This window comes from Vipera ursinii (assembly GCF_947247035.1).
Source record: "Vipera ursinii genome assembly, chromosome: 3".
Taxonomy (NCBI): domain Eukaryota; kingdom Metazoa; phylum Chordata; class Lepidosauria; order Squamata; family Viperidae; genus Vipera; species Vipera ursinii.
Genome location: NC_139516.1, coordinates 147,060,228 through 147,073,325, shown reverse-complemented (window position 1 = coordinate 147,073,325; position 13,098 = coordinate 147,060,228). Strand labels below are relative to the sequence as shown.

At 44.0% G+C, this 13,098-nt stretch overlaps 1 protein-coding gene across 3 annotated transcripts in view; it reads right to left on the bottom strand.

Moving 5' to 3' along the window:
- NUP153 (nucleoporin 153) overlaps nucleotides 1-5,624 on the bottom strand; it is a 35,659-nt gene extending 30,035 nt beyond the window's left edge. For all 3 annotated transcript variants that reach the window (XM_083357853.1, XM_083357854.1, XM_083357855.1), the window contains exon 1: nucleotides 5,508-5,624. In XM_083357853.1, the coding sequence (XP_083213979.1) occupies nucleotides 5,508-5,612 (105 nt within the window). In that variant the 5' untranslated portion in view covers nucleotides 5,613-5,624. The remainder of the gene's footprint in view (nucleotides 1-5,507) is intronic.
- Between the last annotated feature and the right edge of the window lie 7,474 nt (nucleotides 5,625-13,098).

The window sequence follows — 13,098 nt, the reverse complement described above, 5'->3', positions numbered from 1 at the left end:
TGTGTCATAAAAGAGCCGAGGTTGCCTACCCCTGTACTAAACGAATGATTGTAACTCAATTTCTACCTGTACTGCAACATGCTCTACATAGGAGAGCCTTTGGAAACCACCTGGAATGCAGCAATGCAAGCAGTGGTGAGCATGCCTTGGATTGCCTGTGCAACACTCCTACTTCCGAAGCTGCATGAGTTGCAAGCTTGCTTCCAGGTTATTTTCTGTAAGAGTCTATGTGACATAAGACCTGATAAGTTGAACTACGGTATCTCCCATAATATCCATCTGACGATTTGATATAGCAAAGTTAATGTGATCTGTGTTCCTCTCTAAACAATGCCATCTATCAGGACCTTGAAGTACACCTCCTCTATCACTGCACTTGCCCTCTGGAATGAGGTTCCCTCCGAGATTTGGATTTTGGAACAGGCCTCCATCCTGCTGGTGTTTCAGAAGGTCTTAAAGATCTACTTCTTTGCCCAGGTTTTTGGTTAGGGTGATTCAAGTCCTTCCAAGTAGTGTATGAGATTTTGTTTTAATTATTATTGCCTAGTTCTATTACCTTTATGCTCCTTTGTCTTTATTAATATTATTTTTTCCGTGTTTTTACTCTGTACAAATTTTAATAACAATCCTAGATAATTTGTTAGTTGGTGGCACCCTGCTACAATATGCTTGACTTCTACTTCCAAGAAATATCTCTCAATGGTGTCTAAGCCTTTGCATCCTACTGGTACGAGAAGGCACTATTTTATCACCCAATGATATCTAACATCTATAAAATTAACTGGAGGGAGTTATCTGGAATTTTAGGACTAGGTGAAATGAATATACTGATGACACTCAGCAATCCTTCTCCAAAGTAATTGCAAAAGTGATGTAACTCCTGAACTAAGTCTCTGGATGAAATAATGAGCTGGATACACAATAAACAGAGAGTGAATCTGAGAATGAGATCCTGTGTGTGGGTTATTCCCAGATAACAGTTTTGGGAGTTTGTTCTAAATGTGATTGAAATTCCTACTGAAAGGATAAATATGAAGTTGAGAGATGTTCTGGTAGTCACTGGATACCTTAGGGATCCCTATGACCAGGAAGATCTTTTACTAATTTCAGATAATATGCTAACTACTACAGATCAGGGTACCTGACACATCTCCATTCCTATTAGAGACTTGGTCAGTCATTCATGGATCATAAGGAAGAGTCTACTGTCTATACCAAGGCTGGCATGCTATTATCTTGCAGTACTTGCTGGCAGGTTTCCCTGAGATGACTTTTGTATTCTGGAGTGAAACTCAAACAGCATTTTTAGATGTGTAACAAACATACTTCACCTAGGCCTTCCCTGTTGAATGCTGACCATTTTCACTACATTTTTTGCAAAAATATATAAATATGTTACAGATACATATAGGAAATAAGTACCACTCTCATTAAGTTCAAACCAACTGGCTTTAAAGAAATACAATGGATCAATATCAAAGAAGACAATCTAAACTTCTCATGAAATAGATGCAAATCTATCAAATTCTATAAAATTGTATGTACATATTTAATTTGACTTTGGGTTTCATTGGAACTGACTAATGTGTCATACTACAGTGAGGGGAAAAATTATTTGATCCCCTGATTTTGTATCTTTGCCCCTTGATAAAGAAATGACCAGTCTATAATTTAGGTTTATAATGTAGGTTTATTTTAACAGTGAGAGACAGACTAACAACAAAAAATTCCAGAAAAACACATTTCAAAAAAGTTATAAATTGACTTGCATTTTAATGAGCGAAATAAGTATTTGACCCCTTCGCAAAATATGACTTAGTACTTGGCAAAACCCTTGTTGGCAATCACAAAGGTCAGATGTTTCTTGTAGTTGGCCACCACGTTTGCACACATCTCAGGAGGGATTTTGTCCCATTCCTCTTTGCAGATCCTTTCCAAGTCATTAAGATTTTCTATGGGATTAAGGTCTGGAGACTGGCTAGGCCACTCCAGGATCTTAATGTGCTTCTTCTTGAGCCACTCCTTTGTTGCCTTGGCCGTGTGTTTCGGGTCATTGCCATGCTGAAATACCCATCCATGACCCATTTTCAATGCCCTGGCTGAAGGAAGGAGGTTCTCCCCCAAGATTTTATGGTACATGGCCCCGTCCATCGTCCCTTTGATGTGGTGAAGTTGTTCTGTCCCAGTAGCAGAAAAACACCCCCAAAGCATAATGTTTCCATCTCCATGTTTGAAAGTGGGGATGGTGTTTGGGGTCAGAGGCTGCATTCCTCCTCCTCCAAACATGGTGAGTTGAGCTGATGCCAAAGAGCTCGATTTTTGTCTCATCTGATCACAACACTTTCACCCAGTTCTCCTCTGAATCATTCAGATATTCATTGGCAAACTTCAGATGGGCCTGTACATGTGCTTTCTTGAGCAGGGGGGCCTTGCGGGCACTGCAGGATCTCAGTCCTTCATGGTGTAGTGTGTTACCAATTGTTTTCTTGGTGACTATGGTCCCAGCTGCCTTGAGATCACTGACACTACACGAGGTGAGATCTTGCATGGAGCCCCAGACTAAGGGAGATTGACAGTTATTTTGTGTTTCTTCATTTGCAAATAATCGCACCAACTGTTGTCACTTCTCACCAAGCTGCTTGGCAATAGTCTTGTAGCGCAATCCAGCCTTCTGTAGGTCTACAATTTTGTCCCTGACATCCTTGGACAGCACTTGGTATTGGTGGAGAGTTTGGAATCTGATTGACTGATTGCTCTGTGGACAGTTGTCTTTTATACAGGTAACAAGCTGAGATTAGGAACACTCCCTTTAAAAGAGTGCTCCTAACCTCAGCTTGTCACCTGTATAAAAGATACCTGGGAGCCAGAAATCTTGCTGATTGATAGATCAAATACTTCTTTCACTCATTAAAATGCAAATCAATTTATAACTTTTTTGGAATGTGTTTTCTGGATTTTTGTTGTTATTCTGTCTCTCACTGTTAAAATAAACCTACCATTAAAAGTATAGACTGATCATTTCTTTGTAAGTGTGCAAACATACAAAATCAGCAGATCAAATAATTAAATTAAACCCAAATTAAACCTCATAGGAGTATTTGTAGTGTTTGTAGCAGACTCTATATAGCATTTTTTCTGCTATTTATATTTAATAATTAACATGTAAGAAATATTCATTTATATCATGGTCATTGCCCTTATATTTCAAAAACATGCTATGCATTTTGAAATGAGTTATTCTGAAAATAAGATAATTCTATGGAATAAATAATGGGATTTTTTTCTCTGGAAGGATGCAAAAATGTACAGGTAGTCCTCGCGTTACGACCACAACTGAGCCCAAATTTTCTGTTGCTGAGTTTTGCCCCATTTTATGACCTTTCTTGTCACGGTTGTTAAGTGAATCACTGCATTTGATAAGTTAGTAACAAGGTTATTAAGTGATCTGGCTTCCATACTGATTTTGCTTATCAAAAGGTCGCAAATGGTGATCACATGACCCCAGGACACGGCAACCCTCATAAATATGATTCAGTTGCCAAGTATTTGAATTGACCATGGGGGATGCCGCAATGATTAAGTGTGAAAAACAGTCACTTTTTTCAATGCCATTGTAATTTGAACAGTCACTAAATGAATTGCTGTGAGGACTATCTGTATTCATGAATTTGTTTTCCTCACAATAAAGGTAACATAAATAATAAAGATAACATTTGAAATTACTGTTGATAAAATTCAGAGGGAAAAAATCCTACAGACTTCAAACCAAACATTAGTCTAAAACAGATCAATTAAAAAAACCTGCATAATATAACAGGCACACGCTGTTCATTGTTGCATACAGAATAAAGATTTCAAAAATTATACTGATGACAGGAACACAAAAAGCTGTCTCATATCAAATCAAGCTAACAACCTGTCAATCTAGCCTAGCACTTCTGACAGGTTATTAGCTCTCCAAGGCTTTAGGTGAGATTTCTTTTTCCAAGCCTACTTAGAAACACCAGAAAACTGAATTTAGTACTTTGCATGCAAGCATGAGTTGTATTGTTGAGCTCTGATACTCCCAATACACTAATATACATAAGCTACATAACTATAATAAACAGCATGTGTACATTGAGAAAAATATATATAAAAAAGTAATACAGTAGTCGGATTCTGATGATTAAACACATTAAATAATGGCAATAAAGCAAATAATTGCAATGGAAGACATATGCTCATTCTAAGTAACTGAAATCTTGAAAAAAGCCTCTCTTACCCAAACTCTTTATAGTATATAGTTTTTAATCTTTTACATAATTATTTAATTTACTCACGTCACTGTCACATTTTTAAAAACTAAGTTGAAATAGAATAGCACAGGCCTGACAATTAAACTCACAGCCTCCCAAATGGACAACTAAATTATTTTTGTTAAATCAGGTTAAATGTTTCAGTTAGGTCACCGCCACACAATAGCTCGTTTATAAATCAGTGTTATTCATATGTCAAGACAATAAATAAAAATGTCATGTTGTCCATACAGTTTAACAAAATAAAAATAACTCAGAATTCTATACATTTTACAACAGATCTAAAAAAAAACACATTTATTTGAATTTAATTTGTTTGGGGATCTGCCGGAATACCGGAAGTTTCCAATCAGGCAAAGCCGGTTTCTCGTTTTATGCTCTCCCAATCTTTTAAAAACGGTAGAAAACCAGCTCGCTTTTATTCAATCGAAAATCAAAACCAACTTCGTAGATTACAGTTACTACGCTGCCTCTTCTTTTTGTAGAACTACCTCGATCAGATTTATTTATTTATTTATTTATTTAAAAAAAACACCCTACCAATGAAATCAAACCAACTCCGCGGTAAGTGTGTACTAAACGCACGTTTTTGCCCTATACCACGTGCAAAAAAAAAAAAAGTGCGAAGGGGAAGGTGATACTAGTCTCGACCGCCTCTAAAAGCGAGTCAAATCCACAGAAAAGCGGGAAAAAGCGATTGCGGGGAGGCCTATTTTTTTTTGTTTTTCTTTCTCTCTCTCTCTCTCTCTCTTTCGAGTTATCCCATAACCCTGAGGGGAATCCCTTTCCCTCAGTCTCCTCCCTTCCCTGGCTTTACATTCCAACAGCAAGCACGGCGTGGAACTATTAACAATTCCAATTCTTTCCTTCCCGACCTCTCTTCTCTTTTCTCTCACACACGCAATTGATACACAACAGCCGCTCGCTCGCTCGCGGGCTTTTTTCTCCCCGGTCTCCCACGGAGGGAAAGGAAAAAAAGCCGATTCCTCCCGGGGCTCCCAGCCCGTCCAGCCAGAACGTGGCCTGGGCTCCCCGCTCAGGCCGCCAAGGGCGACCCCCCCCCCTCTTCCCGGCCCTGCGCAGGGGAAAAGCGCGTGAGTTGAGTTTTCCCGGCAGTTCCTGGGGCTGACGGTGGCTTCCTCTCCCTCCTTCCCCCCCCCCCTTTACCGCCGTCCCCACGGATTCCGTTCTCCCGTCGCGGCCTCTCACCTGCTTGTTTGGCGGGTAAGGCTTCGAGGAGGCCGCTGCCAGATGATACCGTCGCGTCCGGATCTTTCCGCCGCCCCTACCGCCTCCACTTTCCCCTGAATCCATGTTGGTACTTGTTCCAAGTCTCCCACCCGCCCACCCTGGACGCGCGGCGAAAACAGAGGCAAGGCCCGGCCTGGCCCTCCGGCCCGACCCGGCCCCCGCCGCGCGGGCTCTCCTCTCTCCCCTCCTCCTCCTCCTCCTCTTCCTCTCGCCCCCAATCCCGTTCTGTGCTGTCACTGTCTCTATGGCGATGCCTCGCACCACGCAGCCGGCCTCGCGCCCTCACAGGATGCCTTCCTTTAGGTTTGGCTGGCGCGCGCGCGCGCCGAATCCGTCCCTACCGCCCCACTTTCTCCTCCCTTTCGCCCCCCCCTCTCCCTCCCTCCCCGTCACCGTCTAGGCTCTAGCTTGTTCGAGGTTTCCCCCTCCTTCCTTCTCTCCCAACCAACCAGAGGGCAGGCATCCGCACAGATTTTCGTCACCAAACAGCGACTCATCCGGGGCATCATCCTGCGCTGAAGTCCAAGCTCTCGTGGGAAATGTAGTTTTTGGGAGAGGCTGCGCAGAAAGAGAGTTATCAACCCGACTTCTGCCATTACCAATGAAGCGCTGGGCGCCAGGGACGTAATCTCGCGATACGTTCTGTAGGGGAGCTTGGCGCTTAATATTCTGAAACTAAAAGTCGCCGGACGCTTTTTGTTTCTTCGTCAGCCTTGCAAAGATTTCCCCTGTGCTGTTATTCTTAGGAATAGAGCCCTTAACTCTTTGTTGTTGTTAGTTGCGAATCGGTCCTCTGTCCCAGAGGTCTTGAAACTTGGCCCTTTTATGACTTGTGGACTTCAACTCCCAGAATTCCTTAGCCAGGCATGCTGGCTGAGGAATTTTGGGAGTTGAAGTCCACAAGTCATGAAAGGGCCAGGTTTGAAGACGCCTGCTCTGTCCGATACATTTGAAGATCTTTATTATCTTAGTGCATTACCTAACTAGTAGATAAAAACGGAGGGATCGTTTATCTAAATGCTTTTGATTGCGGTGACAGGAGATAGCATTTGCTAGTGTGATAAGGAGTTCTCTAACTCACAGCTATTTTTCTAACGATTAAGCGAAACTATCGGTAGAGAAGGGTAAATGACTCCTTCCACAAGGGTTCTTTGCATGGAACACCTGGTCTGTGCATAGATGGTTATGTGTTTGGGAAATGAAATGGGGTGGTTTTGTTTTGGGTCAGGGTGAAAGGCATTACAGTATTTAGAGCAGCAATTGTTGCACTACTATGGCAAGAGTGGAAAAAAAGCCAACGCTGATGGGGTTCCTTGATGATAAAGCATGCAGACATAAGCGTTTAGGCAACAACCAGTTCAGTCCCAGTTCCGCCTTTTTCTCCAGCTTGGACTCTGCAGGATGGATGCCTTCAGCATCAATACGGAATCCCAAGAACTCAGTGGAAAGGGACCCCAATTTTACACTTGTCCCTCTTTAGTTTGAGTCCTGCTGTGCGGAACCATTGAAGGATGGCTTTGAGCCTCCTTGCAAGCACCTCCTTGGACTCACCAGTGATGAGCACATTGTCGAAATAGGGGCAAACCCCTGGAATGCCCTTGAGCGTACACTCCATAGCTCCCTGGAAGATTCCTGGGGCTATGCTAACCCCAAATTGAAGGTGTTTGACTCTAAAAGCCACCCCTGTGTGTCACGTTTGTGCAGCTGCTGTGGCCTCATCCACAGGTAACTGCTGATAGGCCTGTGCCAAATCTAATTTAGTGAACATAGTACCCCCTTGCAGCGACGCCAAAATGTAGCTAATGACGCACTGGGTACGCATGCTGCTGTAGTGCCCGGTTAATGGTGCACTTGTAATCAGTGCAAATCCTGACCTCCCTGTTGGCCTTAAGTGGCTTGACAATGGGAGTTTCCCATTCACCTCCATCTACGGGCTGCAGTACCCCCTGACTGACTAGCTTGTCAGCTCTGCATCGATTTTGTGTTTCAGTGCAAATGGCAGTCTATAAGGCTTGATCCTAATAGGCGTTATGGCAGGATCAAGCTTAAAGGCTATCGGAGGGCACTTGTACTCTCCCAGGCTCATGTCAAAAACATCTGTGAATTCCTCGCATATTGACGCCAAGTTCGCTGCTTGTGCCCAGTGGATCCCGGTTACTTGAATGCCCAGTGCATCAAACCAATCAAGCCCTATTAAGCTCGTTCTCTGGCCCTCCACCACAATCACATCTAGAGCCCCCGAAAGCCCCTTGAATTGGACGGCTAAGGTGGCCTTGCCTTTGATGGCTACTTGGTTCTGGAAGTCAGTTAGAATGATGTTGGATGGCCTAAACTTGGCCCACCTCTTGCTGTGGTTGCACACGAACCGGAAAGTCTCCAGGGAAGTAAAGGATACAGCTGAACCAGTGTCCAGTTCCATCCTGCAAGGAACACCTTGCATCTCGACTTGAAGCGAAAGTTTTGATTTAAGGGGGTGGTGAGCTCCAGTGTGGCAAACACTCTGATGACTGGAGCAGAACCCTACTGTATGCTGCCCCGGGGCCCTGGTACCTCTCCTGATCAGATCGTCTGATTGGCAGTCCTTCTGGCGACCTCTACAGATGGCTGCGATGTGGCCGGATTTCCCACAGTCCGCTCGTTGGTGGCGGCTGCCACAGCCCAAACACCGAAAGAAGGGAACTGCCTTGTACAGGGGCTTCAGTTCTTTGTCGTGGTGCCTTTGGATCTTGTTGACTTTGTGGTTGGAGTCGATGTCTTCTGGATGCTCGGTGTCCTCGTGGTGGACGGCTTCCTCGTGAGGAGTGCTTTTGGCGGGCCAGAACGCATTCACGGCTCCGCCGGCGGCTTCGTCTGTTATGACTTCTTTTAGGGCTTCCTGGATTGAGAGAGTCTCTTTTACAAAAAGTTTTTGTTGTAACTCTCTGCTCCTGAGTCCACAGACGAGTCGGTCATGAAGCCTTTCTTCCAAGTCCGAAAATTGGCACAGGTGCGAAGCCTGTCTCAACGCCACGATGAATTCTGTGGCCGTCTCGCCAGGTTGTTGTACTCGTTGTTCGAAGGCATGCCTCTATGCTATCACCCACAGCTTTGGTTGGAAATGGTCACCGAACCGTTTCTTCAGATCCGCATAAGTAACGGACTTCAGCTGCGCCGGTGCGACTAAGTTCTCCGCGATGTTGAACGTTGCAGACCCCCAGACACAGAGAAGTGTTGTGGCTTCAGGCCATCTTCGGTGACTTGGTTTGCGTGGAGGTAGTTCTCTACTCTTGAAATGTAGGATGACCATCTCTCTGGGTGAGTGATGTCAAATTCCTTGAGCTTTCCGACTTTCGCCATGGCGGAAGTCTTCGCGGCTTGTTTCTCGTGTTGCCTCGTGCTGCTTCTATTCGTAGGCCCTGGGACGGGTCCGCAGGGTGGGGTGGTCGCTAGTGTGGCTTGCTAGGCTGACCGAGAAGGGGGGGACACAGTCCCTGCCAGGTGCTGTGCTGGCCTCACCCCTTAGTGACTTTGAGCTCTTTCAGAGAAGCAGCATCCCACCTTGGTCTCCAGTGTTGGGTAGTGAGTTCTTGGCTGGCAATAAGAGAACGAGAGGTTGCAAACAGGAACATTGCTTTATTGAGGCAAACAGGAACAGAACTGAAACAGAGGCTTCTGCACAGCTACTTATATGGTTGGCCACTAGGCGGCAGCCAATAGCTTTAAAGGAACCCATTCCCACCCCAAATCATCCAGTGATCTTCTTGGAGACAGCAAGCTGGCTGGTCAGTGACCATTACACAGACACACCAATTGAGCAACCTTAAGCAGCATTCAAACAGACATGTGAAACAGTTCAAGTAAAATCCCAATACCTTACACCAATAGCCACAGTGAAGAAGGTAGAAAGGGCGGAAAGATGGTGGAGTACGTAGGCTGGCACAAAAACTATGGAAAGCAGGAAAGGGAATGACAGAATGGCCCCATTTGCCCTGTAAATACCCTCCGGAATCTTATCTATGGACAAGAATTAAAAAAACTTCTTGGATGAGAAGCAAAACCATTTTTTAAAAAACAAACAAAAACAAAAACTAAATAAAATCCAGTTGCCTTTTGGAAAAAGCACTTTTGGGACTCTGGAATCTTGCTTCAGTCGAAATCTGGGTACTTGCAATGACTGCTTTGGACTGAAATTGTTTCAGAATGAAACTTTTTTGTGTTCACATTCCAATGTTCTGTTGGAAGAATTGCTTAGAAAATGATATATTTAATTAAGTATGAAGGAAGATAAGAGTAGCTTAGTGCTCTTTATCGAAGAGCACTCATGTTCTATTGATTTCTTTCAATATTATCACATTGAGCACATTTACTAGGAAAAATTTTATAATATTGCTGCAATAGGTATAGTTTGGAGAGATGATCTAGTATCTAAATGTGTCCTGAAGGTAACGTTACATATTAACAAAACCACAATTGAGATTTCATTAACCTTTTAGAACTAGCCATAATTCGGTAGTACTGTGATCTATAACATGATCTGAGATTCATTAGAGTTCTATAAGTACCAAAAATCTATATAAACAAACAACATGCAATGTCATGGCTTTATTGAACACTCAATATTCTTTTTTAAAAAAAAGTAAGATAATTTCAAAGGTTTTCATAATTTGATCAGTCAGTGGTTCGTTTGGAGATATTTTGGGCCACTCCCATTCACATAACTGCCTCAATTTATTGATACTTTAGGACTGCCTTGCATGATTTTCTCACTTTAGATCATACCATATAGGTCAGTGATGGCGAACCTTTTAGGGACTGAGTTCCCAAACTGCAACCCAAAACCCACTTACGTATCGCCGGGTGACGGGTGGGCGTGGCCCACTGGGTGGGTATGGCGCACTGGGCGTGGCTACAGTGGGCATGGCCAGGGTGGGCGTGGATGACAGGCAATTAATGTGTCATGAAAATTGAGCCATGCATAAAAAAAATACTTAATGTAGAAACTGGTAATCAGATCACAAAACCACATCTACTTCTTTGAGAGATACCACATGATTTTCCCATTTGCCCACTGGATGCAAAACAGACATGGAGGATTAATGGCCTTTAGGACAATAAATCTGATGAGTAGCTCACTGTAGAAGAAACTTACTACAATTAGTCCTCAACTTACAACAGTTCATATAGTGACCCTTCAAAGTTATAATAGCACTGAAAATAAAAACGACTTACAATTTTTCACACTTACAACTATTGCAGCATCCCAGGGTCACGTGATCAAAATTCAGACACTTGTCATATTTATCACAGTTGCAGTGTCCCAGGGTCATGTGATTACCTTTTGCAACCTTCTGACAAGCAGTCAGTGGGGAAGCCAGATTCACTTAACATCAGTGTTTCTAACTTCACAACTGCAGTGATTCACTTAACAGCTGTGTCAAGAAAGGACGTAAAATGGGGCAAAATTCACTTAATAGTTGTCTCGCTTAGCAACAGAGATTTTGGGCTCAACTGTGGTTGTAAATAAAGGACTACCTGTACATTTTTTTTACAAAAACTAGTTGCTCACTGATAACCAAAAAGCCTGATGAACCAGCCATACAAATGGCAGGTCTTCTTCCACCAAGTCCGATTGCTATCCAGCTTTTCCCAACTTGGATTCTTCCTTCCAGAGAATTCTAGGACTCATCATCCAAGCTCATTTCTTATACTCTTATATTCTTCAAGTAATTATAAACTTTTGTGCTGTTTCTAGTGATATATGTGGTTATTTGGAACTGCTTATTAGTCCTGTAGAATTTCTATGTTTAATGGCAGAGTCATATTACACACACACACACACACACACACACACACACACACACTTCTCAAAAAAATAAAGGGAACACAAGATAAGACATCCTACTATTAAATACAGTACATTGTGTTAAGTGTTCCCTTTATTTTTTTTGAGCAGTGTGTGTGTGTATATATATATATATATATATATACTGTATATATATATATATATATATATATACTGTATATATATATATATATATATATATATATATACTGTATATATATATATATATATATATACTGTGTATATATATATATATATAAATTTATTTATTTATTTATTTAATTAAATTTTTATACCGCCCTATTCCCGAAGGACTCAGGGCGGTTTACAGGGCAGCATAAAATACAATATAAAAATAGTATAAAATTAAAATAGATTTAATTACTTAAGCCCAACAATTAAAACAATATTAAAAGCTAAAACCCCTTCAGTCCAGGCCTGATAGATCAAAAAACCAGGTTTTCAGGTCCCGGCGAAATGAACGCAGATCGGGGGCGGTCCGAAGCTCCACCGGTAAATCATTCCAAAGGGCAGGCGCGCCCACAGAGAATGCCCTCCCCCTGGGGATCACCCGCCGGCACTCCTTAACCGCCGGCACCCTGAGAAGGCCCTCCCTGTGGGAGCGCACAGGACGATGGGAAGTTGATGCCGGCAGCAGGTGTTCCCTTACATAATCCGGACCCAAGCCATTTAGAGCTTTATAGGTCATTACCAGCACCTTGAATCTCACCCGGAGGGCAACCGGAAGCCAATGCAGCTCACGGAGAAGAGGTGTTACACGGGAGTATCGGGAAACTCCCATAACAACTCGCGCGGCTGCATTCTGCACCAGTTGAAGCTTTCGCGTGGTCCTCAAGGGCAGCCCCATGTAGAGAGCGTTGCAGTAGTCTAGCCGGGAGGTCACGAGCGCATGAGTGACTGTGCGTAGGGCATCTCGATCCAGATAGGGCCGCAACTGGCGCACCAGACGAAGCTGGGCAAAAGCCCCCCTGGTCACGGCTCCTATATGGTCTGCGAAATTCAGCCATGAATCCAAGAGGACGCCCAAGTTGCGAGCCCTATCGACGGGGGGTAACACCTCACCCATCATTAGTGATGGAACAACCTGGTTAACCCGAGATGCCGGTATGCACAGCCACTCAGTCTTGGCAGGATTGAGACGAAGCCTGTTTCTCCCCATCCAAACCCGGACTGCCTCCAGGCAACGGGACATCACGTTGAGTGCATCACTGGGTTGGTTCGAGGTGGAAAGAAAAAGTTGGGCATCATCAGCGTACTGATGATACCCCACCCCGAAACCATGAATGAGCTCGCCCAGCGGTTTCATGTAGATGTTGAAGAGGAGGGGAGAGAGGACCGACCCCTGCGGGACTCCACAAACGTGAGATCTCGGGGCGGACCTCTGCCCTCCCGTCAACACCGACTGTGAGCGGCCCAGGAGGTAGGAGAACCACCGCAAAACAGTGCCTCCCACTCCCAACCCCCTGAGACGCCGCAGTAGGATACCATGGTCGATGGTATCGAAAGCCGCTGAGAGATCTAAAAGGACTAGGACAGAGGAACATCCCCTGTCCCGAGCCCGCCAGAGATCATTCACCAGTGCAACCAATGCCGTCTCCATGCTGTACCCGGGCCTGAAACCCGATTGGTATGGGTCAAGATAATCAGTTTCCTCCAGGAACAGAGGAAGCTTGATGCGCCACCACACTCTCAACAACCTTCGCCAAA